Source organism: Cajanus cajan, chromosome 11 (genome assembly GCF_000230855.2).
Source record: "Cajanus cajan strain Asha chromosome 11, NIPB_CcT2T_4, whole genome shotgun sequence".
Lineage (NCBI taxonomy): Eukaryota > Viridiplantae > Streptophyta > Magnoliopsida > Fabales > Fabaceae > Cajanus > Cajanus cajan.
The window spans coordinates 10,484,090-10,511,729 of NC_138527.1; the positions used below are offsets into that span (position 1 = coordinate 10,484,090).

General features: G+C 37.7%; 1 protein-coding gene across 5 annotated transcripts; it reads left to right on the plus strand.

The window, feature by feature from the left end:
- Positions 1-26,463, plus strand: LOC109790441 (DExH-box ATP-dependent RNA helicase DExH5, mitochondrial). Of its 5 annotated transcripts, XM_020349587.3 has the most exons (19): positions 1-163; positions 302-447; positions 551-638; positions 999-1,244; positions 1,554-1,649; positions 3,630-3,818; positions 3,927-4,086; positions 4,171-4,301; positions 7,583-7,750; positions 7,831-8,103; positions 8,382-8,576; positions 9,699-9,902; positions 10,068-10,137; positions 10,226-10,374; positions 11,650-11,955; positions 12,080-12,139; positions 12,275-12,427; positions 12,548-12,658; positions 25,668-26,463. In XM_020349587.3, exons 1-19 carry the CDS (start codon positions 53-55, stop codon positions 26,118-26,120), a joined length of 3,309 nt encoding a protein of 1,102 aa, XP_020205176.1. In that variant the 5' UTR covers positions 1-52; the 3' UTR covers positions 26,121-26,463. The 5 variants fall into 5 exon arrangements, with proteins under 5 accessions (XP_020205176.1, XP_029125499.1, XP_020205177.1 ...); XM_029269666.2 differs by lacking the exon at positions 8,382-8,576; XM_020349588.3 differs by lacking the exons at positions 10,068-10,137; positions 10,226-10,374.
- The last annotated feature ends 1,177 nt before the right edge of the window (positions 26,464-27,640 follow it).

Consider the following 27,640-nt stretch of genomic DNA (forward strand, 5'->3'; position numbering starts at 1 on the left):
ATTTGTACCCATCATTTATTTTTCCAAACTCAGGCTTGCATTGCATATTTGCATGTCCTCTTCTCACATTCCAATTCTCGCCATGAATTCTCACGGTGTTGATCATGTTGCTGCTGAGAATGGGGTTAATTGTGATGCTGAATTTGGGGCTTCTTCACTACTAGTGAGATTATTTTCAATACAACGCTCGTTATACTTTCAGCCTTTCATGTTGTGATTTTCTTCTCTCCACTCTCTCTTTGGCCCTTTTCCCGCTCAATTCTTTTGTAAGTTTCGTTTGTGCTGATAAATTGTTTTTCAGAGTGTTTTCCCCAGCGATGAGTGGAGGCAGAAATTGAGCATGCTTTTAGATGACAAGAATAGGCAAGAGTTGATCTCGAGGGAGAAAAAGGATAGACGTCATTTTCAGCAGATAGAGGCTTTGGCAACCAGAATGGGGTTGTATAGGTATTTTTCTTACCCTTATAAGTGTTTTTGAGAACTTCTTTATAGAATTTTTTTTTATTATTCTTGCTTTGTGGGGGATCTCAACTGCATTTATATATGGCAGCAATATGTATGCGAAGGTAGTTGTTGTCAGTAAAGTGCCACTTCCAAACTACAGATATGATTTGGACGATAAACGCCCGCTGAGGGAGGTATGTTGATCATGTTCCATGTCTTCTCTGGACTTTTCTGAATCATTTGAGGAGGACAAGCATTAAAGATTAAGAGTCGGTTTAGATATAAACTTAGAAGTGCTTTCGAGGGTATTTTTTTTTATTGGACATAACTCTTTATTTTGAGTTGAGAAGCTCTGAAAAACACTTCTAGGCTCTAGCTTGTATCCAAACAAGCTCTAAACAAAAGTTGTTAGAAGTGTTCTCCTTTTCTTGGTTTGTCTGTTCTTAAAATGATAAAGAATTTAGAAGTTTGTAACTGCTTCTTTTATATCATTTGAAAACTTAACTATCTCTGTCTTTTAGAGACGCTTGAGTAAAAGCTTCAAGAATTGACAGGTGAACCTACCTAATTCTTTGTTAAGGCGAGTTGATGGATACCTTCAAGAATACCTAAGCCAAAAGTCAAGAATGAAGGAAAGCTTTACAGATTTGTGGTCTGCAAAACAAAGCAATAGTGGTAGTATTGGTACAGATGAAGGGCTTTTTGACCCACATCAGTCACTAGCATCCAGTAGGGCTGTAGGGGAGAAAATTCTACGCCAGAGAAGTTTACAAATGCGTGATCAGCAACGAGCTTGGCAGGTCATCTTCACTGAAAATACAAAATTATGGTTTTCATGAATTTCTTCTTGGAGGAAACTCTCTGTCTTCATGAATTTCTTCTTTTATCCAGAAAATAAAAATATTGTCTTTGTATGCTTCAGTTATTTGTCCTTTCTCATTATTTGTATAAGTTCTAGAAGATAAAAGGTTTTAGTGCAATTATTTTCATAAAGATGTGTTGCCGCTAATTCTTCATAAATGATTTGCAAAATTATCTAATGAGTTTTGAGAACCATGAAACAAAAAAAAATTGTTTAATGTTTTTAATGTCTTCTCTTTCCATTTCAGGAATCGCCAGAAGGAAGAAGAATGCTAGAATTTCGTAGCAGCCTACCTGCTTATAAAGAGAAGGAAGCGATATTATCAGCCATTTCAAGGAATCAGGTTTGTTGAATGAATGTATTTTATTATTGCTTAGTCACTAATGACTACTTAATAACACACCTTCGATATTAAAAGTCTGTTTTGTTTTCATTTGGATATTAATTTGTAGACTTGTTGAGAGTTATTTTGTTTTTGTATGTACAATTTTTTTTTCCTTATTTTCTTTTTATCATAAAAGAATTTTAACCTATAATAGGGCTCTTGTTATTTTCTAGTAGATATGACTCATATTAACCTTAGTCTATATAATGTTGAAATTCTAGGGTTTTAGGGACAGTGTGAGGAAGAGGAGAGAATTAAGACTAAATGTTACAAACCAAAGAAAGAGTTAACTGAATGGATTTTGTTACTGTTTCTGCTAAATCTACCCAGGTAGTAGTACCTGCTTTCTTCATTCCAATTTGCATCTTCCGCCAAATTACTTTCATTGGGTTTTGCAGTCAACTGAATTCTGCTGTACCCACCTACTACTTCCCCCTCGGCTGCATTCTATGTTGGGCAAAATGTGCTCTTTATTGGGCTCAATGTGGTTTGACCTTTAATTTGGCAGGGTAAAGTTGCTTCAACGAGGCATTGTATAAGGCCCAATTATAGAGTCCAAAACAGCGATTCAGTTCAAGCTCGTTTGGAGAGAGGGGGGGGGGGGGTATCTAGGGACTCTTCAAAAACCACCTCCTAGCCTCCTAGGGGTGTCCACGGTTTGGTTATGTATAAAACAAAATCAAGTAAGTGGATTGGAACTTTAAACCAAACCACTGTATTTTCTCTAAACTGGTTTTATTTTTAACCAAAGCAGTTTCAAACAAGTTTCTAAACTGAATTATGGGCATAAAGGATTTGGTACAAAAACCAGTTTTGAAACTGGTATCTAATTCAAAATCATTTTTTAAAATCAAATCTCATTTGAAAAATGATTCAAACTAGTTTAAAATTGGTTTGTAAAAAGATGCTTTTAAAAGTTAATAACTAGTTTTAAAACTGGTTTTAATGAAAACAAGACCAGCTTTTTATCAAAAGCAGTTTTTTAAACCAGATAACCAAACTATTTGTTGAATTAGAATTAAACCAATGTGGTTTAAAACTAGTTTATATTATTTGGACTTTTAAAGTGTAATCTAGCGTGGATGGGGTTTAGTTCGTTTTTCTTGTACAGCCTACCAACTCCCCTTCACCAGTGCCTCCCACAGCAATGTCTATTTCTATGGATGATTCTTGCTGGGACTGGCAATGGCAATGGGCTGTATGGCTCTTCCTCCATGAAAACAAGCCCTTTCTCTGGCTTCAAGGCTTCCAATGATCCCCCCCCCCTCCACCATCTCATGTCACACTCCATTTTATAATTCCATTCCTGGTTCTTGATCTAACATGTAGATGTGGTCTTCGGGTGTGTTTGTTTTTCAGTTACGTTCAACATAACCCAAAAGCAACACACCACTTGCTTTGGCTTTTTTTCAGTGAAAAGTGAAAAAAGTCCGTTCAACTGGTGTTGAATGAATTCCCAAACACACACTTTCCTGTTTGTTTATCCCACTGCATTGCCACCAAAGGAAGGTAACTCCACCTTTTCTGTCCAAGAATGAACAGAATTCTGACCCGCTCTCATCATACTCTTGATGTGCTTGATTGAATGGTGGAACACAAATCAGTGATGATGGTGTTGTGGAAAATGGTGGGAGTGGTAGAGGAGGAGAATCAGAAGCCATTAGGGTTCGTCACAAGCTCTTGCTCTCACAAACTCTTTATGTGCTTCATTTTTTAAAAGCATGCTTCGTTATGATCAATGCTTATTAAACAATCTTTGCAAAATTTCAGCATGCATCTTAGTTAAGGTTTTGCCTACGCTTCAAAATGCTTCTTTGATTTACAAGTGCCATCTGACTTCGTAACTGTATCATTGAAAAGTAGTTTGCAGTATTATTTTGAGTCTTTTTAAAGTTAAGCTTCTCAAATTCAATTTTTAGTTATTGACATATTCTTCAGGTACTTATCATTTCAGGTGAAACAGGTTGTGGTAAGACAACACAACTTCCACAAGTTATCCTAGAATCCGAGATAGAATCAATTCGTGGAGCAGTGTGTAATATTATATGCACACAACCACGACGCATTGCTGCAATTTCTGTTTCTGAGAGAGTTGCCTCTGAAAGAGGAGAGAAATTGGGTGAATCTGTGAGTTTTAGACAGTTACTGTTAATTACTGTTCCAGCACAATAATTTTCTGTTAGTCTGTTGCAATTTAAAGTATGTCTCTCCTATCTTTGACTTCTTTTGTGAAAGGTTGGATATAAAGTTAGACTTGAAGGTATGAGAGGGAGAGATACCCATCTTCTCTTTTGCACCACAGGCATATTATTAAGAAGATTACTAGATGATAGAAACTTAAAAGGTGTAACTCATATTACTGTTGATGAAATTCATGAGCGTGGGATCAATGAAGGTAGCTTTCTGAAATTGATTTTGTCTTGGGTTTTTAAGATAATTTTTATTATAATGCTCATGCAAATTTTTATTTTGGTGATAGATTTTCTGCTTGTTGTCCTTAAAGATCTCCTAGCCTGCCGACCAGAACTGAAATTGATTTTAATGAGTGCTACCCTTGATGCTGAACTCTTCTCTTCATATTTTAATGGTGCTGCAACTATGAAGATTCCGGTATGGTAACTGAATGACATAGCTTATTTTGTTGTCAATGAGACAGTTATATCACTGGGAATTTACTATGATTGATGGATCATGAATCTCAACAAGAAAACACTGGTTTATGTTTATATTGAACCTGAAGGATAAATGTTAGATATTAATCATTCTTAACTCTTTACATGAGAGCCTACACTTTTAAGTCTTATGATGAATGCCTTTGACAAAGTGGTCACAAGTTGAAGTTGAACCCTCGCCGCCTTTGTTCTTCTAATAAAAGTTGAATACACAAGTTAAAATGGATTGGTGCATTGTACGTGCTTCAAAATGGTTTGTGTATGTTGTGCTAGATATAAAAATTAAAATGATTCAGTAGCTTTACTTGATAGCTTAAGCTTTTAGGAGAGTTATCAATTCCTTCCATGAGTTAAAATGTTGCTGGTAGAATTAGTCTACATCTAAGTTTTGTTCAGGGTCCTTAGAAGTGGTTCCTTCTTCTTTAGTTGTAGTTTCAACTTTATTCAGGGTCCTTAGAACTGGTGCATTGTACTTGCTTCAGGTTGGATGAAACTCAAAGAAAGCATAGTTATCTTTGGCAAACTGACTCACACTTATAAGATTTTTGGTTTTTGAAGGGAACAAAAGATTTTTAAGAACAAGAGGAACGTTGGAATGAGAGGAAAAGAATTTGGTAATACCGGAAAATTGGATGGCAAGGCCATGGCCATTTCCTATAAGAATTTGATCCAGTCCTTAAAGAGAAACTTGTTGCTCAATGTTATGAGAAACATTAGTCATGTGGTGTGAGGATCTTAAGTCAGGATACCAATACCAAGTGCTAAAAGGATTAGCTGTAGTAACCATAGCATGAGGTGATTGAAAAGAATTAGCTGTTGAGGGAGGAATAGTAGTATTTGTTGGCCTGGTGTACTGATTATGAGATAAAAGAGGTCCACGTAGTTGATAGTTAAAGGTGTTCTATGGTTGAGAATACCAATTTGGAACCATAGGTTGTTGATAAGAAAACTTCAGAGGTAATTGAGGTTCAATCTCCCTAATGTGGTGTATATGTCTCAACCAGATTCTCTTGACCAAAATTATGTTGAAAAGACGAGATTAGAGGAGATGCTTCAACAATATTTACAAAGCTATAGTCTTCTTAAACTTTTCAATATGAGATTCATGCACGAGGAGAGTTTCAACCTCGTCTATAGAAAGAGGTTCAATCTTGTTGCTGATGAGAGCAACGGAAGATTCATATTCTTCTGGAAGACCTTTGATAATGACGTTGAGCTGTTTGCGCACAGAAACAATATCTCCAATGGGGGTAAGAGCATCAATGAGTGTTTGCATATGAAGGAGATAATACAAGACAATGTGATTTTTGAGCAATGTATTACAAAGTTCCAATACAATTGCCTCACTTTTGCATTAGTGTGCAAATGAAAGAATGCATTAATTTCATCCCAAAGCTGCCACAGGGATTTGCATCCAATTACGTGCATAAGCAATTCGTGCGACATCGATGATTGTAGTCACGACAATAGAAGTTGATCTTGTTGTTCCCAAGCAAGGTACATTTTAGAGATGTGATATTCATCTTGATTTTCAAGAGTAAGATATTTTGGAAGAATTTGAGGATTAACAAGATATTGATGCAAACAATATCCCTTGATTACATGTTCAACTTGCTAGCACCATAGAAGATAATTTTTTCGAATCAAGTTTTTCAGAAACTGAGTGAGAAAAGGTAATTGCATTAATCAAATGCCATCAGCATCATTGCTTTCTTGTAAATCCACAAGTTTCACTGCGATTTATTATCAAAGAAGATCGCAATGCCACAAGTGTTAATCCTCTCTTTCTTCGATGGGAACAGAAAGATTCACTTCTCTTGTCATGGTTGCAATCTTCAATCACAACACCAATCCTTTCTCGCCTCATTTGATGCGTTCATTCTTGGCAGCTCTCGGACAAGCTGCAAAACTATTTGAATACGCATAGACGTGCACGTGTAAGAATGCTTCACACAGAACTACAAAACACAAAGAAAGAGGACAAGTTGATTTATGAATACATTCTTCGTATCAAAGCGATAGTCAATGCGCTTTGCTCTATTGGTGATCTGGTCTCGTCTTAGGAACAATTAGATGTTATTATTGAAGGTCTTCCCAAGGAGTACGATTCTCTTCTTTTAGCTCAAGAAGTTCGTTTGGAGCGATATCGTCAAAACAATGTTACTTTTGCCACTGTTCTTCTTGTGCAGTCTGATTAGAAGAACAGTGATTAAAACCTAACAAATTAACCACAAGCAATTATTGCAAACAATTCGCAGCTGTACTTTGCAAACCCTAACATGCAGTATGGTGTTTGCTATGGTAAAGGCCGAGGTCGTGGCCGTGGTCACAGCCGCAGAGGGCGAGGATCAATAGTGTCAAGTTTGTTATAAGTTTGGACACACCGCATCAATATGCTATCATCGCCTTAACCCCAACTATGCTCCCTCCACCACCAATAACTACAACCAGGGTTTTAGTTCCAATCAGTATCAGAATTTTTCTACTAATAACCAGTATCAGAATGTAATTTTTATGATTGAAATTAATAAAATACTTGGCCCTGTCATGTTTCAACTTGTTCTTGGTCTTTCAATGTTGTATTCAGATAGGTTACCCTATGTTGGCCATTTTCCCCCCTTTTATATTACTTGACTCTTGTTATTAACTTTTGTGTTTGGCTTAAAATTTTGAATTTTAATTATTAATTATGAACGTCTTTAATTATGGTCAATTTTTTTATTTATTTTTGAGAATTTGTATTTATGAAATATAAATTGTTTAATTTATATTTACAAATTTCACAATAGTATCCCACTATAGCTGTTTAGGGGTTAGACGCTCTGTACCATGCCACTATCCAAGATTGATACCTATGTTAAAATGACACTATTTGCAAGTATATAAGTAATTACAGGGTGCAAACTAGATAAAATATCATCTTAAACGGGATTGAAAATGCTCAAGAATTCATTATTAGTATTTCTAGTTGTTTCTGTAGTAATTTTAACAGGTTTTAATTTCCTTTCTATTTTCAAATTTAGGGAGGTAGGGAGGTTGGAAATGGGATGGAGATTCAAATTTATGTTCTACCTTTTTATTTGATAATACTGTTTTTTTTTATTTGACGTAACTGAGCAATACTATTTCTTTATTTGATGTTACTGAGCATTACTATATTGGTGCTAAAAGCTAAAAGTTTTCCATTCTTATTGGTTGGGGTTGTGGTGACTAAAATAGGGTTTCACATACCCTGTTAGAACTCATTTTTTGGAGGATATTTTGGAAATGTCGGGATACAGATTGACTGCTGACAATCAAATTGATGACTATGGTCAAGAAAGGATTTGGAAAATGAACAAACAGGCCCCAAGAAAAAGGAAAAGCCAAATTTCTTCTGCTGTAGAGGTATTTAAATATTCCTGAGCTACAGTTGCTTCAATCCGTGTCATGTATTTATTAAGTTCCTTTTGGAAAAATATGATCAGGATGCATTAAGAGCTGCTGATTTCAATGATTACAGTCTGCAGACAAGGGAGTCTTTGTCTTGTTGGAATCCTGATTGTATTGGTTTTAACCTCATACAATATATCTTGTGCAATATATGTGAGCATGAAAGACCTGGTGCTATTTTGGTTTTTATGATGGGATGGGATGATATAAATGCTCTCAAGGAGAAGCTCCTAACACATCCTGTCTTGAGTGATCCAAGCCGAGTGTTGTTGCGGATGTGTCATGGCTCAATGGACAGTTTGGAGCAGGTAATAAGTTGTCTGTTGATTGTATTCTGCTTGTGTTTACTTATTAATGTGCAAACTTACATTGTTACTTGTTAGCCATTCTTAAGCTGGATTACATATTATAATGTTGTTGCTAAAGAAAATAAGCATAATGTTAGGTCCTCTGGCAACATATTTACTTTAGAACATAAATTATTGTTTGCAGTCTGATAACAAAGCTTGTACTTACTGTTGTAGTGTTGTTGTATTTTACCACCTTGCTTTCAATCAATTTATTGATAAACTCATATTGTATGTAGAGGTTAATATTTGAAGAACCTGAAGACGGAGTACGAAAAATAGTCCTAGCAACAAATATTGCTGAAACTAGTATCACGATAAATGATGTTGTTTTTGTTCTTGACTGTGGGAAGGTGAAAGAATCATCATATGATGCACTGAATAATACACCTTGTTTGCTTCCCACCTGGATCTCTAAGGTTTCAGTTCAACAAGTAAGGTTATGTTGTAACTTTTTTATGTCATGGGAAGTAATGATTATATCTAATGGGTCCATTTGCTTCTGGTGTCTGACATATTATACTGGGTTCATTTTATCCAAAAAAAATTTAGTAGAAATTTTGGCAACAGTATCTGCTTAATTTATTAATTTAGTTGGCTGAGTGCTGTGTTTACAGGAATGCTGGCATTGTACTTAGTTATGTGGGTATAATTCAATTACATAAAAACATGGCTATAGACTAATTGAAGATCCTTTTCTGGAAAAAGGGGGAGGGTGGGTTTGGGGGCCTGATTGGCAAACATGACATTTGTGTTACATGATTATATGGTTTAATGTTTAGCTCTCTGTAAACATCAACTTATTCAGTTAGAATTGAATAACTTGTGATTACAGGAATGCTGGTATTATACTTGGTTAAAGTTATATGGTAAAATTTGATTACATAAAAACAAGGCTAATGGGCTGATTGAATGTCCTTTTTTAAAAAGGGGTGGGGGAGAGGGGATTGGTCAACAAGTTGTATGTGTTAAATGATTACTGTTAATGTTTGGCCCTTTGTTTACATCAAGTTATGCAATTAAAATTGATTTTATATTCTTTTGGAACCAATAATCTAGCTGATAATCTTTAGGTTGAGCTGTATTTTCCTCATGATATTTGGAAAGTGACCGTTACACCCTAATATATAAGCTTTGTTGCCATTTTCAGCCAGTCCATATCAACTGGCTAGCTCTCAAGTTAATGTCAGATTACAATGTGTGATATTTCACACATACTTTGGGATTGAATGCCTTGCCATTCTAATGAACGGTTGTATGTGCATTCCACCATTTTAATGTATCCGTTTGTTTAACTGGCTTTGTACCTTTTCCCAGTGTCATGTGAATATGATCTATAGCTGTTAAATCTAACAGATTAGGAGGAGATTGGCATCATCTTGGGGTGCAATGTGCTGGTTTTTAGATATCCGTAAGGAAACTTTAATCAAACACAATGATCATGGTTCAAAAGTCCAATTACCTATAAACCATGATCCTACATTAACTAAGACCATTTGACCTTTTGACAATTTTTTTTATCCTCCCACTGAATTCGTTTTTTTTTTTTTTTCTAGAGAAGAGGAAGAGCTGGTCGGGTTCAACCAGGAGAATGTTACCATCTTTATCCTAGATGTGTATATGATGCCTTTGCAGAGAGTCAATTACCTGAAATTTTGAGGACGCCCTTGCAGTCTCTCTGCCTGCAAATCAAAAGTTTGAAACTAGGAAGTATATCTGAGTTTTTGTCTAGGGCTTTACAGTCTCCTGAGTTACTTGCGGTAATGATAAATTCAATGCTCTAATTTTGTGTTATCATTTTATCTCCAATTCATGCACATTTTTTTCTTGTTATATTTGAAATACATCCACTTATTCATTTAGTATTTGATTATTTGTATATAGTTTTTCTGTCACCTTAGTTTTTCTTTTTGTTTTTTACGTAGGTGCAAAATGCAATTGAATATTTAAAAATAATTGGTGCTTTGGATGAGGATGAGAATCTGACTATTTTAGGTTTGTTGACCATTATGGCATGAAAATCTGCATACTGATTATTTTCCTTAAAATTATAAAGCCTCATAGCTGGTCTGCCAATTGACAGGGCACAACTTGACAGTGCTTCCCATGGAACCCAAACTTGGCAAGATGCTTATATTTGGTGTTATCTTCAATTGCCTGGATCCCATATTAACTATTGTTGCTGGCCTTAGTGTTAGAGATCCTTTTCTAACACCTTTGGATAAAAAGGATGTAAGTTTTTTATGTTATAAATGACTGCGACATTATTGGAATTGAGAGCAGACTGTACTTAATTGCAAAAGAATAGCTTGAGGGACAAGGATTGCCTAGGCCATGGTTGTCAATCTCTAGTGACAACTCGTAAACTCGTAAACTCTCGTACGAGTTTACGAGTTTACAAGAGCTTACCTGTACAACTCGGAGGTAAACTCGTTTTTTAGTGAACTCGGAGCAATCTCGGTGAACTCGGGTAAACTCGTGTAAACTCGCGAGACTACCTCCGATATTAAGAGATCACCATTTTTTTTTCAATCCTCCGTGCGCCTCACCTCCTCTGCGCGACTCCTCCGCGCGCCTCACCTCCTTCGTACGACACCTCCGCGCATCTTCTCTCCTCTCCGCGAGTCTCCTCTCCCCTCCGCGCGACTCCACCTTGAGCGCAACACCTGGTCCGCGCGACTCCACTGCGAGCGGAACACCTAGTCTGCGCGAGTTGAGCGAAGACAAGAGATCAGACATGTCGATCCTCGATTCTAGAACCTTCTTCAGCTTCCGTGACAGACCCGGTGCTAGACCCGCCACCGTCGTTCCCATTCTCTTCTCTTCTTCTTCTCCGATCTCTATTTAGATGTTTGATCTAACTAGCTTCTAACTTCTTCGATTCTTGCAATTTTGTTCGTTAAACCCGGTTCGGGATGCACACCGGTCGTGTCTCGTGGGATCAGGTTTGATGGGCTAGTTTTGTATATTGGCCCCGAATTTAAGTGGGCTCATCAATGCTGTTTACACGGCCCATAATTTTTGCACTTTCACCCCTATTTTTTTCATACAGAAATATCCTTAATCTAAAAAAGTTTTCAACGTGTATTTATATTTATATTAATTACTAATATATCACATAGACAATTGACATAACATATTAATAATTGATGTAACACATTAATTATTATGTTATTTTTATTTATTTATTTATTTATTTATTTATTATTGAGTAATCTCTTACGAGTTTACGAGACGAGTTTACGATACGAGTTTACGGAGCCTCCACGAGATTACGTAAACTCTCGAGATTGACAACCTTGGCCTAGGCCATTATAAAGGGTATTGTGGTTATATACTGTTAGGCCTCAAAATAGAAAAATAGAACCTGGAAGGTGAATGTTTGTAGAAATAACTGCAACTAGAGGAATTATGATGTTTTGTATTTTAGCCCATTTTCTTTTTCATGGCTTGACAACTTCATTATGATGATTTGTTTAGTAGATTTATCAAATTTATTTGTTGCAGCTTGCAGAGGAAGCAAAGTCTCAATTTTCCAATGATTACAGTGATCATCTTGCCATTTTGAGGGCCTATGAGGGTTGGAAGGATGCTGAAATAGACTTTGCTGGACATGAATATTGCTGGAAAAATTTTCTTTCTGCGCAATCCATGAGAGTTATTGATGCTCTTCGAATGGAATTCTTATCCCTGCTCAAGGATATTGGATTAGTTGATAGCAACAAGACTTGCTGCAATGCTTGGAGCTATGATAAGTATCTCATACGAGCAGCTATTTGCTATGGCCTATATCCTGGAATTTGCTCGGTTGTGGTATGTTTTGCAACACTGGATAAATGTTAAAACATTTATTGTAGATTCCCCTACTGATCATATTGTATACTTTAGTCCATACATTTGTCATGGGTAAATAACTGTGATGTAATTTCATTTGCAGCATAAGGATAAGTCATTTTCTCTAAAGACAATGGAGGATGGAAAGGTGTTTCTACATTCGGTTAGTCGATCTAAATCATTATAATTTACTTCCGACATTGAAATTGAATAAATACTCAAGTTTTATGTTCTATCTTTTGATTTTTGTTTGTTCGTTTGTCTTGACCCCAATTCCATGTTTATTTTATTTGACTAGAATTCAGTGAATGCTCGGGATACTAGAATTCTATATCCATGGCTAGTGTTTAATGAGAAGATAAAAGTAAACTCTGTATTTCTCCGTGACTCAACAGCTGTGCCTGATTCAGTGGTGCTTCTTTTTGGTGGAAGCATCTCAAAAGGAGATACTGTAAGTTCCTTCTCATTTTTTTTTAATGTTTAGTCTAAATGTATATAAAATGTCAGTTTCAAATTAGCCTCTACTTTTTAATCCTATGTTGATTTACCAGAATTCTATTCTTTCTGGTAGGATGGTCACTTGAAAATGTCAAGAGGATATTTAGAGTTTTTTATGAAACCTGCTGTTGCTGACATGTACCAGAGTATTAGGAAAGAACTTGAAAACCTCATTCAGAGGAAGGTAGGTGCAAATTAATTTCATGTTTCTACCAACTTTCCCTTGATATTTGTCATTGTTAAAGATGTGATTTTATCTTTATATAAATAGGGTGTCATAAATATCATATATATTTAAGAAGTCAAAAATATCCATAAATATCTTTAGATATTTGTTTCCCTATATCTTTATTATTGTTATTTCCTTTAAACATAGTCATTAACCCTATAAAAAAGGAGATTAGGGAATGTACAAAATACACAATTAATATATAGTTTTTTTTTTCAATTTGGTATTAGAGCTCCTAATCCGGGGACTGTTTTCATTGCTATACCTGTGTTATTGTCTGTCACCATTGTCGACAATAAGACCATGAGGTGCAACTTTCCTTTGCCGGTCAGATATTAAAAACACTGTTCATTCATTGTTAAGACTTTTGGAATGGGGAATGAAAGGGAGAAAATTCATTCGTGTTTGTTCATTTGTAAATTGAGCATTAGCTCTTTATCAAAAGATAAATCCTTTGTGAAGGGGAAACCCTTGTAGGAGAGTTACCTCCCAATTCTTTGTTTTTTGGCAATCAAGATATAAAATCTTTCTTTTCTTTTTCATTTCAATTCTTGGTTCCTAACACAAGCACTATTCATCACGGTACTATTCAAAGTGGTACTGTTAGCAAGCACTGTTTAGTAGGGTATTGTTCATTTGCATTGTTCTCAATATTCTTCTCGCTTACTGTTCACATTTATTGTTCGTTGGGATATTTGAACCTTCGTTAAGGAGGAGGTAAATGGTTTTTGAACCCTTTATTCCATGAGTAAGTACTCTGATTCATGTGTCAAGACCATTCTTAAGAAAATGGGCTTGTAAGATGAGGATTGCTCCTCACTTATATACACTTTTATGGCTACTAGTTAATGTGAGATGTCTAATACTCCCCTCACATTGAGGGCTGGACATCTCAAGCATGAAATTTGCAAGACTGGGCATCTATAGGTGGTTCGAGAGCGGATGTGAGATCTCAAAAATCCATGAAAGGTAAGGGTTTCTTTAATATTTCTAATTTTATTAACCAAAGTATATGGTTTCTTGATTCTTGGGCAATAGATCACATGACCTCGTTCTCTACACACTTTTCAACATATACCAAAGAACCTAGAAAACAACTTATTATAGTTGCTATAGACCGTGTTCCTATTGTTTGATCTAGCAGCATCGAACTTCAATCATCTCTATACCTAGAAAATCTTCATGTCCTAAATTAGCAAATAATCTCATTTCTATACATTGGCTTACTCAAGACTTGAATTGCTCAATAACCTTTTTTCATTCTCATTATGCCTTCAAGACCTTGCCTCAGGTAAGACAATTTTAATTGCTAAAGAGCAAGGTGGGTTGTACTTCTTGCAACATAAGACAAGTGATAATTCAAGGATTTACAGAAGCTTTATGACAATTGATCACACATATTAGCTTTATTTATAATCAATAATGCTAAAATTATGGAAAAGAAATAACTATTGTGATCCCTAATTTATAGCTACACAAGTTTTCATATTTCCCTATTTACATAAGAGCAAATCATAACAGAATCATATATGATTTCTTTAACACTCCCTTTCAAGCTAGAACATATATTTCGTATGAACCAAACTTGTTACATATTGGAGTATATCTTTACTCCTTCGTATTGTATTATTTTTATTCTTGTATTAGTTGGTTATCTGTTAGTTATTTTTCTGTTTTCTGGTTTGGTTATCTGCTCAACAGGTCAATGTATCTATAGCTTCCTTTGAAGCTATAGATACATATAAATAGACAAGTTGTAATGTTAATCAGTCAGTGCTAATATAATTTCTTTCTCTACTGAATTGCTTCTACTCAATCTCTCTTCTTCTTCTCACAACTCTCTCATCACAATTCTTTCTGTTACTCAATATGGTATCATAGAGCTCATCGATCCTCCTCCATCTTATCCTTTTTAATCCCTCCTCCCCTCTTTCTCAGCCCCCTTCTTTCTCGCTGCCGGTCTTTCCTCATGGCCACAAACCACCATCGTCCTCCTCAACTGCACCACCACACTTTCAAGCTACCCCAGTAAAACCCTCTCCGTCTCCCTCCCTCACCTTTGCCTATACTATTTCTGAGAAACTTGACACCAAGAATTATCTTCTTTGGTGCCAACAAGTTGAACCCGTCATCAAAGGCCATCGTCTTCATCATTTTCTGGTCAATCCTCAAATTCCTCCAAAATTTCTCACGGTTTCCGACAGGGATGAAAATCGCGTCTCCGAAGAGTATCTGGCTTGGGAACAGCAAGACCAGTTACTTCTCTCCTGGTTGCAATCCTCCATGTCCAAGGACATGCTCACCCGCGTCATCGGTTGCAAGTCCTCATTCCAGATTTGGGACAAGATCCATGCGTACTTCCATGCCCACACAAACGCTAAAGCCCGCCAACTCTGCAGTGACCTTCGCAGCACCACCCTTGACAACTGCACCATCTCCGATTATCTTTTCCGCATCCAATCCCTAGTTGATTCTCTCACAGCCATTTGTGACTCTGTCTCCTCTAAAGAACATTTGGATATTGTTCTTGAAGGTCTACCAGAAGAATACGAGTCCACGGTCTTCCTAATCAGCAGTCGCTTTGATGTTTTGTCCATCGAAGAGGTTGAAACCCTCCTTCTTGCCCATGAATCCCGCCTTGAGAAATTCAAGAAGAAGAATCTTATCTCCGTCAATCTTCTTGAATCCTCATCGGGCTCTAACACCCCTACCTCGCAACCCCAAGCCAACCTTGCCCATCAAGATTCTCAGTTTCCTTCCTTCCGTGGTGGTCGACCTGGTGCACGCAGTGGGCGCGGTGGCCGATCCAACCACCACTATGGCCGTGGCCGTGGCAGGTTTTCTGGTACCCAATGTCAGGTTTGTCATCGCTATGGTCACATTGCTTCCACTTGTTATTATCGATTTGATAGCAACTTCTTTCCCACCCTACCCCTTGATAACTCCTTCCCCGCCAACACCTCCATCACCCACCCTGTTTTTGGCTACACTACCTCCCCCTTTCAATCTCAACCTGCACCTCACCCTGCTGGCCTCTCCAATGGCATTTTGGGGCCTCGACCACCCAATCCTAACACATCCCAAGCCTACCTTGTCTCTCCTGGGAACCTTCACGCCCCACCTTCAGCTTTGGCAATGGCTCCTCACCTGGCGCCAATATATGGTATCCTGACTCTGGCACCTCTAATCATGTTACCAACGTATCTCACAATATACAACAATACACCCATTTTGAAGGGTCGGATCTCTAGTTCCTTGGCAGGAGTGTCAGCAGGAGGCAAAAGTTCATTGAAGTCATGTAGGAGGCCATGAACTTTGCCCAAATACTCAGCCATGGAACCATCAAGGCGTCGGGGAGAGATGATATTCTGGAGATGTTGACACACACCATAGAGACGTTGAGTATCATTGGTGTATAACACTCGGGCTTGTTCCCATAAATCAACACATGTCTCATGGGCACGAAAAATTTGCTTTAAGGAGGGATGAATGGTCGACTTAAGGACACTACAAATTTGAGCGTCAATTTTCAACCAACGAGGACGATCCTTCTCATCAATAGAAGCAGTTGTCTGGGTAAGGTGAGCAACATAATCCTGTCCCTTAAGCCAGAGCTTGATATCCGAAGCCCAAGTATCATAATTGGTTCCATCTAACTTGTCAATGGAAAGAGGGACATTGACATAATTAGTGAAAATAGCAGAGTCAGGCCGAGCAGCGGAAGAGGAAGCCATAGATGTTGTAATAGGAGAGAGAAACAGCAACAGGAGAGAGAAAGAAACGGCCCGAGAAGGAAGAGACCCGTGACAAACGATGACCGATCACAAAACAAATCACAGATCGGGGTACAGGGGGTCTGGGCGAGTCCGGCGCCGGTGGTCGCTGCCGGAAAGGTGGCCGGACGCGCCGCCACGCGCGGCGGCCGGCGTGGATGAGAGAGAAAACGCGCGAGGAGGAGATCGGCGCGTGAGGGCGCGTGCGATCTCCGTTCGCCGCGCGACCGGTGGCGGGTGAGTCGCCGGAGCAGGGCGACCTGGGTGGGTGGGTCGCCGGCCGGAAAGTCGACGGCGGCGGCAGTGGACGACGGCGGCAGTGACGAAGAAAACCCTAAAAAATAGAAAAAATTGTCGGAATGAGACACGACAGGGTGGGTAGCCGGAAAACGGAATGAGACACGTTTTCCGGGCACCGATGAACAGTGGGTCCACCGGGAGGTCAAGGATTAGGCTCTAGATACCATGTTGAGAGTGATGGTGAATGAAGAGAACATATTCCTTGTGTATTGCAAAGCAAAAGATGTGTTTAAATACAAAGTAGTGGGCCTAGGCCCATAAGATAAAATAACCATAAGATAAAATTATATCTAACAAGATTGTAATTGGCAATGGCCAAGGTCTCCCCATAAACTCCTTAGGTGTTACTCATTTCTCTTCTCCTCTCAAACCTCACATTTCTCTTACTCTTCATAATCTCCTTTATGTTCCCACTATCACCAAAAATCTGATTAGTGTGAGTCAATTCTGTAAGGATAACTCTGTCTTCTTTGAATTTCACTCAACCTTTTGTTTGGTTAAATCACAGGCCAATAACGAAACTCTCCTCCTTGGAGTTGTCGGTCCTGATGGCTTATATCAGTTTCCGTCTCTGCTTCTGCCAAGACAACCCTCTGCTCACACTGTCTCTTCTCATTCTGTTTCCTATGCCACTTGGCATTCTAGATTGGGACATCCCCATAATGATGTACTCAAATCTGTATTCAAACTGTGTAACTTTCCCATCATTAATAAAAGTGTTTCTGATTTTTGCACTTCATGTTGTCTTGGCAAATCTCACAAATTACCCTCTCAATTATCTAAAACTGTTTATCATACTCCTTTTGAATTAATCTACAGTGATCTATGGGGCCCTGCACCTGTTTTGTCTGATAATGGTTACCAATATTACGTTACATTTGTTGATGCTCATACTCGATTTACTTGGATCTTTTTGCTCAAAAGTAAAGCTCATACGCTTGATATTTTTAAACAATTTCACGCCATGGTTCAAAATCAATTTCAATTACCTATTAAAGCAATTCAAACTGACTGGGGTGGCGAATTTCGCTCTTTCACCTCTTACCTGGCCCAACATGGTATTCATCATCGCATCATTTGTCCCCACACTCACCATCAAAATGGTGTTGTGGAACGCAAACATCGTCATATTGTTGAGTTAGGCCTTACCTTGCTGGCCCAAGCTCACCTTCCTATGCACTTTTGGGATTATGCCTTCCTAACAAGTGTCTATCTCATCAATAGACTACCCTCTTCTTCAATCCAACAGGATGTTCCTTTCCGAAAATTGTTTCATCAGCTCCCTGACTACAACTTTCTCCGTGTCTTTGGCTGCTCGTGTTTTCCTCACCTTCGGCCCTACAATAAAACCAAACTTCAATTTCGCTCTCAAGAATGTGTGTTCTTGGGTTACTCCACTTCGCATAAGGGTTACAAATGTCTTGCTCCATCTGGTAGGATTTTCATTTCCAAAGATGTCATATTTTGTGAAAATCGTTTTCCCTACCCAAGCTTGTTCCCACCATCCACTCCCAGTTCACCCTTCTCATCCATCTCTGTTCCTCTTGTTATCACCAATCCACAGGCTCCTATTACCTCGAACTTTCCTTCTCCACCCTCGCCACCAATTTCCACTGATTCTTCACCTTCTCGGCCTAGTCATACTTCTCCCACACCCAGTCCGTCTTCCTCCACTTCTTTACCCACTCATGTTGAGGCTCCCCCTGTCAATCTTCATCCCATGACTACTCGGGCTAAAGCGGGTATTGTCAAACCCCAACTGCAACCCACTCTTTTACTCACACATTTTGAACCCAAGAGTACCAAACAAGCTCTGGCTAGTGACACCTGGCTTGTTGCCATGAAGCAGGAATATGATGCATTAATGGCCAATGGCACCTGGACTCTAGTATCACTTCCCTCCCACATAACAGCCATTGGTTGTAAGTAGGTTTTTCGTATTAAAGAGAATCCTGATGAAACTGTTCACAAACATAAAGCTCGCCTGGTTGCCAAGGGTTTCCATCAGCAATTTGGGTTTGATTATACCGAGACCTTCTCTTCGGTTGTGAAACCTGTTACCATCCGTCTAATTCTCACTCTTGCTTTCACCCATCACTGGTCCATTCAGCAGCTGGATGTCAACAATGCCTTTCTCAATGGCAATCTTGAAGAAGAAGTTTACATGTCCCAGCCTCCCGGTTTTGAGTCCTCAAACAAATCCCTGGTCTGCAAACTTAACAAAGCCATTTATGGTCTTAAACAAGCCCCGCGTGCCTGGTTTGATAAACTAAAAGCCACACTGTTTCATATCAACTTTCAGATCAGCAAGTGTGATCCCTCTCTCTTTGTTTATTCCCATGCCAATAATGTCATCTACATTCTTGTTTATGTAGATGACATTATCATCACTGGCAATAATACTACTTTCCTAAGAAATATTGTTTCCCAACTCAATTCCGCCTTCTCCCTCAAGGATCTTGGTAGATTGGATTATTTTCTTGGTATTGAAGTCAAATCCAATTCTGATGGCTCGCTCACTCTGACTCAAAGCAAATATATTCGTGATCTCCTCAATCGCACCAACATGGAAAACTCTAATTCCATTACTTCACCCATGGTCTCTGGGTGTAAACTCTCTAAGTCTGGTTCTGACAAATTTTTGGATGTGTCTTTATACAGGTCTGTGGTTGGCGCCTTACAGTATGCCACAATCACTCGTCCTGAAATTAGTTTTTCGGTCAACAAGGTGTGTCAGTTCATGTCCAATCCCTTGGAGCACCATTGGTCTGCTGTCAAGCGTATCCTTCGCTACTTAAAGGGAACCATGTCCCTGGGTCTCCATCTCCAACCTGCTCCTACTAACTCTCCCTTATCCATTCATGCCTACTGTGATGCTGATTGGGCTTCTGATCCTGATGATCGCCGCTCTACCTCTGGTGCCGCCATCTTTGTTGGACCCAATCTCATCTCTTGGTGGTCAAAGAAACAAATTGTTGTTGCCCGCTCCAGCACTGAAGCTGAATACCGCAATCTTGCTCTTGCCACTGCTGAAGTTCTGTGGATTCAAACCTTACTCTCCGAATTACATGTCTCTCATCATTCCCCTGTAATCTACTGTGACAATATGAGCACAGTTGCTCTTGCGCATAATCCTGTCCTTCATGCTCGAACCAAACATATGGAGCTGGATCTCTTCTTCGTTCGGGAGAAAGTAGCTGCCAGTCTTCTTCACGTGGTTCATGTTCCGGCAACTGATCAATATGCTGATATTCTTACTAAGTCCTTATCTCCATCTCGGTTTTGTGAACTTCGGTCCAAGCTCAAGTTGGTTGATTCTTCGCCTCACCCTACTTGATCTTGCGGGGGGCTATTGGAGTATATCTTTACTCCTTCGTATTGTATTATTTTTATTCTTGTATTAGTTGGTTATCTGTTAGTTATTTTTCTGTTTTCTGGTTTGGTTACCTGCTCAACAGGTCAATGTATCTATAGCTTCCTTTGAAGCTATAGATACATATAAATAGACAAGTTGTAATGTTAATCAAATCAGTCCGTGCAAATATAATTTCTTTCTCTACTGAATTGCTTCCACTCAATCTCTCTTCTTCTTCTCACAACTCTCTCATCACAATTCTTTCTGTTATTCAATATTACAAATGTCATTAACACGAGAGCCCTTGAGAGGCTTAGTAAACATGTTTGCCACTTGTTCACTGGAGCTCACAAAGTTTATAGTGACTTCTCCTAAGGGCAACTTTTTCCCTCACAGAGTGTATCGTTTAGATTCCAAGCAAGCCTTAAAGTAATCAATCTTATCATGTGATCGATCTTCACCGTATAGACCCATTGACAACCCATTGTTTTCTTGTCAAGGGGTAGAGGGACAAGTTCCCAAGTGTTGCTATCATGTAAAGCAGAATCTCCAACATCACTTGTTGCTAGTTAGGATCAGCCATGGCCTTACCTGTAGACTTAGGAATAGATGCAAATTCCAAAAAAAAGATATAGGAGAAATAGGAGGGAGATACACAATCATAATTGAGAGAAAAAACATATAAAGGGTTAGGATTGTGAGATCATCGAATACGTTTTCGAAGGGCAATAGGAAGATCTGGTGCAGGAGACATAGGCAGAGGGGCAGTTGAAGCATGAGATGATGCTGGAGGATTAGTAGGTGGGATTGCTGAGGGAGGTTGTGTCTACCTGTGGTAGTTAATTAGTGGTGGTGGAGCAAAGGCAACAATTGATATTGGAACAATCGGAAGAACAAACAAAACATCTAGAGGACCATCTTCATTTGTGGGACAAGAGAAGAAAGGGGTGAACTTGAAGAAACATCGATAGAGATAAGTATGTCGAGTGTATTAAAGCATATAATGACATGACATGTTTATTATAAGTATGTCAAGTGTGTTTGCCTAACCGACAAGACTCACACTAAAGAAATGTAATAGTAGAAAGACTAGGAACCAAAAGGTGTAACTTCTCAACTATGGTGTCTGTGACACTGATGTGCAAGAGTTGGGGAGTAATGTGAGACACAGGCAATTGGTGGTGAGAGATGGTACAATCCTCTAGACTCATGCCTTGCTCGAATTGTTTGTCTGGTATGTCAATCTTGAATAAGAAAAGGACAACCAGGGACAAATAAGGCAAACTTTAGGAAAAGGTTAGGATGTAGAGTAACAAAGGGTAACAAAGGGTAGTAATTGTCAGTTGCAGTAATTGCAACAAGGTAGACGATGACCACCATGACCCCCACTTCGTCCACCTCGAGTAGAAGAGTGGGAGACAAGAGTGGAAGAATCACCAGCATGTGGAGTCAAGATACATAACAATTGTTCATGGACCATGTCATAAGTAGGCACCATTTGTCCTAATGAAATCTGATTGTGGAGAACATAAAGATTAGATGGGAGAGTAGCAAGAGCCAACACTATAAAGATTTGGCAACATTGCTTATGAAACATCTTTGCATCATTAGTAAATGGCATAAGTGTGGCATAATCAACAATTAAATGATTGAGCTTACCAAGATAGGTCTACATACCCATGTTCTCTAACTTTGCATTCATCAAAGTGGTGATGACACTAGAGACAATGGACATCATTGGAATACACTTGTTTGGCTTTGGTCCAAACCTCGAAACAGGTGGGAAAGGCCTGATATTAGGGCTAGAGGTTGGGAATGGTAGAGAACTATAGGAAGTTGTATAATGAGGCATCTACTTGTTGCCAAGAATACAATACAATCTGTGGTGGAAATATCTTTGGCTTGAGCGATCAAGTGGTCGACATGACCTTGGCCATGGAACTAGAGATGCAAAGCAACGACCCAATTGCTGTAGTTGGCTGTCCCAGTTAATTTTTCACAAGGGATCAACGAGATAGAGATGGTCACAACAGAGCAGAATTCAAAAGAGGTGTCGTGAGCAACCATGGAAAAAGAAGCCAAATAGGGTTGAATAGGGTTGTCAGGTACAAGGGAATGTAATGGTGAGGTAACAATGGGTCTCGTTGGAAAAGACTTTACACGCTGATCTGTGACAAGCTCATGAAACACACTAGTTGGAGAGAGGCTGCGCGTGTGGGAGTGTGTGGTAGCAATCAATGGTGTGTTTGGTGGCATGATGGTCGCCTGAGAGTAGTAACTATAGTGGTATGGTTGTGCCAGAAAAAAGGTGGCTCGGCAACGGCCCATGAAGTTCTACAGTAATTCGTGTTACTGTTCATGCAAAAGAAAAAAATAACAAATTTAAACTTTTGATACCATCAGGGATTTACATGTCCACTAATCACACATACTAGCTTTATTCATAATCAATAATGCTAAAATTTGGGAAAAGAAATAACTACTGTAATCCCAAATTTCAGCTATACAAGTTTCCATATTTCCCTATTTACATTAGAGGGAATCATGACAAAATCATATTTGACTTTAACAAAAATATCAGAAAAAGGAGTTGTCTTCTAGTCAACAGGAAACCACATACACTAGGGTTGGTTAACAAATTTGGCTTCACCACAAGCATCTTGAACATCCTCCATTTGGGGTACTTAAATTGCTTTTTCCACAATTGTTTATAAAAAAGTATGTTGAGTCCTGTAATTGTAATATTTGTCAAGTTTCTAAATACCATTGTGCTTCCTTTTCACTATTAGGGAATAGAATAATAAATGTTTTGTTATCAGCTATATTGACTTAGCTTAAGACATTCTGTTTTTTTGTTAAGATTTGCCAACTCATCATGTTGGTTAGTTTGTTAGGATTGTTATCTACTTTGTTGAGACTGGTCTCTCTATATATATATAGCTTATACCTCACCGATACATTTACTCAATTTTATCAATAATACGTTTTACTAAATTCTCTAAAATTCTGTCCTTCTACATTCACCTAGTGATAATAAAAGTGCTTCTCATTTTGATCTTGTCCATTTTGATATGTGGGGACTTGTTGAATTGTTTCTGGTGCTAGATGGTTTGTAACTTGCATTGATTATTGTACCCATGTGACATGGGCTTACCTTGTGAAACACAAATTTGAGGATTGTCAAATATTTGTCAATTTTTTCTATCTTGGGAAAAATCTATTTGGTAAGTCCATTAAAAGAATTCCATTAGATAATGAAACTGAATATGTTAACCTTGAATTTTCTAAGTTTGTTAGATAGCATGTATTATCCATGAATTAACCTATGTTAATAATCCTCCAAAAAAATGAGATTGCAGAAAGAATCTTTACCTACTTGATGTCATCAAAGCTCTACTCTTTCAAATGTTTGTCCCTAATGTCTACTTGGGAGAATTTGTCGTAATTGCCATGTATCCCATTAACAGGTCACCCATTCATGTTTTATAAGGTATTAGTCGAGTTGAACACATGTTGTCGTTCTTCTCTTTTCCTCCCCTACTTTTAAGTCTCCCATGTTGTGTGTTTGGGTGTGTTGCAGTTTTTCATTATCATAGTCCTCATTATGGTAAGTTAGACTCAAGAGTTATCAAATGTATCTTTATTGGTTATCCCTCCAATAAAAAGAAGTTTAAGTGTTATCACCCTCAAAATCGTCGATTTTTTTTAAACCAATGAATGACACATTTCATGAATCCGTACCCTTTTTTTCAACCATCAACTTTAGGGAGAGTATTCTAGAAGTTGAGTCTGTCTTTGGATCATTATCTCTTCCATGTAGGATGTCCAAGACACTAATATTGAAGAAGCACAAAAAGATCACAATGAAAAGTCAAAGGAATATCATAATGATGCAAAAGAGGAAGGTCGATTCTTTGGAAAAGTTACAAACGATATGCATATTGTCTTGAGGAAAAGGAAGAGATCATGTGTCAGGTGTCTTATTTCTCAATTTTTGTATTGACCATCTCTTTCTTCAAGATTGAAGCTTTATTGCAACCATTGATGCAATCAAAACATCTACATCAGTCCAAAAAGCTTTAAAAGATAGAAACTAAGTTAAAGCCATGAATGAGTAGATGAAGGCATTAGAGAGAAACTCAACTTGAGAGATTGTTGATAAACCCAAACAAATAAGATGTAGGTTGCATATCGATAATACACGGTGAAATGTAAATTTTATGAGACGTTGGATTGATACAAAGCAAGATTGCTGGCCAAGGGGTACTCATAGATCTATGGTGTTGATTATAAGGAGACATTTTCCCCTTTAGCAAAAGTGAAAGTAATAAGATTCATTCTCTCCCTAGTTGCCTACTTTGGTTGGGATCTACAACAATTTGATGTTGAAAATGTCTTCCTGCATGGCGGCTTGGATGAGGAAGTTTACATGGAGAGTCTCCTAGGATTTGAATCTTATGGTGGAAGGAACAAAGTGAGTATGTGGATAAAGGCTTTGTATGGACTCAAACAATCTCCCCAAGAATGGTTTGGAAGATTTACTCAAGCTATGAAATCCCTAGGATACAAATAGAATCAAGGTGATCATTCTCTATTTATAAAACATTCCCCTGATGGCAAACTCACCCTTCTCATAGTGTATGTAGATGATATGATCTTTATAGGTTATGATTTAGTTGAGAAACTAGTTTTAAAAGAAAAGATGGTAACTCATTTTGAAATGGAAGTGTTGGGAAAACTTGAGTATTTCCTTGGCATAGAGGTTGCTTATTTCAGAAAAAAGCATTTTTATTTCTCAAAGGAAATATGTACTTGATCTTTTGAAGGAGAAAGGAAAATTGGGATGCAATGCCACTAGGGTGCCCATTGAGCAAACGATTGGAAGGGAAGCTACTATATCTATCAAACACTAAGTATGATATTGCCTATGCTATTAGTGTGGCTAGTAAATTTATGCATGACCTTCAAGAGAGACACCTTCAGGCTATCAAGATTTTCACATACCCTTAGTATATAATAAATTTAATTGTAGAATATTTATTATAAATTTAAATATTAATTTTTATAGGTTTTTATATACAAATATTTAATTAATATACAATAAATTTATTAGCAGATTATTTATTATAGCTCTTAATATTATTTTATTTTATTATAATATGTAAATAGTGGTAATCCTGGTATCTATGATCCTACTATAGCCGTACAGCATTTTTTGGGTGGCTGCTCCACGCCACTATCTGCCATTTACTACCATGGTTTTCTACCCTGTTCTAGATGCCATGTGAAACATGAAAAAGGAGAAACTTCTGCAGTGAAATTTTGACCTCACTGTTCTCTGATTTATCAAGAGAGAGCTTCCATAACAAACAGAATCATTAAAAGTACAGACAATAGCTAACCTAACTACCATAAGAATAACTAGAAAGTAAACTATCGTAACAACTCTTTTGGTGTAGGCTGTAGTATCTTTTGGTGTTTTTTGTTGGACCAATTTGCACTGATAATGGTTTCTATTTAAAATTACTCTTTGCAGCTGCAGAGTCCATTGATGAGCATACACTCATTCCATGAGCTCTTATTTGCTATACGGTTGCTGATTTGCAATGACAAATGTGAAGGCAGATTTGTATTTAGTAGCCAGCTGCTTAAACCATCAATGATGGCATTGGAGCAAAAATTGGTTTCAAGAACAGACAGTGGACCCGGGGGTGATAATTCTAAAGGTCAGCTTCAAACGTTGCTGACACGAGCTGGATATGGTGCACCCTTCTACATCACTAAGCAATTGAAGAACAACCAGTTTCAGGCTACAGTTGAGTTTAACGGAGTCCAAATAATGGGTCATCCCTATAACAACAAGAAGAATGCAGAGAAAGATGCTGCGGCTGAGGCACTGCAGTGGCTTATGGATAGAAGACAAACAGGAAATGAGGATGTCAATCACATGACAATGTTGCTGAAGAAAAGTAAGAAAGATCATAATTGAGCAATCAGATATGATGATGAGCTTTATGGGCCGTTAAGAAGGATCATACTTTACATAAATCTTGTGTTAGCAAACAATACATTCACAAGACGAGATTTATGTTAAGTATTGTTGGAAAAGGAAAATCTTAGCAGATAGGAACTCCTTTCATGTTTATTTTTCTGTTTCCTAGATACTTGATATTAGCTAGGTTCAATGCATCATAGAAAGTAGTGGCATCTTAATAGTTCTCTTGTAAATTGTTTTTCCATTTTGTAATTCTCTTGAATATAAATAAGTCCATTTTGCTCGATGGAATTAATCACTCAAGCATATTCAAAAAAAATATTTATTTTTCATTTTATTGCGGTATCTGAGCTCCCGACCAAAAGGGCTGTGCCTTTGTTTCTACAAAAAAGCATCTTTGTAGAAGGTTTGATTGGGCTCTTGAAGCTGCCAAATATTAGAAAATACAGCTGAAATTTTCCGGTGACATTTTCCAGCAACCTTCATATCTCTGATGGTTTTCTGGCAACTTCCGACAACATTCTGGGGACTTTCTGCGACTATCAGAACTTTTTTGATAGCTTTTCTTACTAATGGAGTACAATTTTATTCTATTTTTCTTTTCCTTATTTTCTATAGCGGTAGATCTGGTTCAATATGTAGCTTTTCTGTACATTGTACAACAGAACTGGGCGTGTATATCCAAGGTTGTCAATCTCGAGAGTTTACATAATCTCGTGAAGGCTCCGTAAACTCGTATCGTAAACTCGTCTCGTAAGCTCGTAAGAGATTACTCAATAAACAAAATTATAAAAATAATTAAAAATTATATAATAATTAAACATTTTAACTTTATATTAAAGAGTAAAATAACAAATTATATTAATAATAAAATAATTTATTAAATATAGCAGGATTACACCATTCTAATTTATTTATATATATATATATATATATATATATATATAAATATTAGATAATTTATAATACAAATAATTAATAATATACATATAAAAATAAAAATATAACTATTTATACATTAAATATTTTTAATAATAAAAATTTATAGTAGTTAAACAAAATAAAAAAATTAAGAAAAAATATTTAAGGTCTTATATTAAATTTTGTATTACTTAAAATATTATCTAAATAATAATAATAATAATTAATAATTAATAAAGAGAGGTTACTTTCTAAAAAAAATAATGAAGTAAAAACCCTCTTAACCAAATCAAAACAAAAAATAAAACTTGGCCCATTTGGCCCATATTCCAACCCTAATTATTTTTCCTGCAATGCAACCCTTCCTCAAGCCGTCGTCGCTGCCTTCCCTCTTAGAAGAAGACAGATCTGCAGATGCCGGGGAATACAGAGCCACTATCAGAGAGGATAGATCGGCGGAGATTCGCCGGAGAGGAGAGGAGACTCGCGGAGGTGTCGCGCGGAGAGGAAAGGAGACGCGCGGAGGAGGTGAGGCGCGCGAAGGAGGTGAGGCGCGAAGGAGGTGAGGCGCGAAGGAGGAGAGCCGTGGAAGC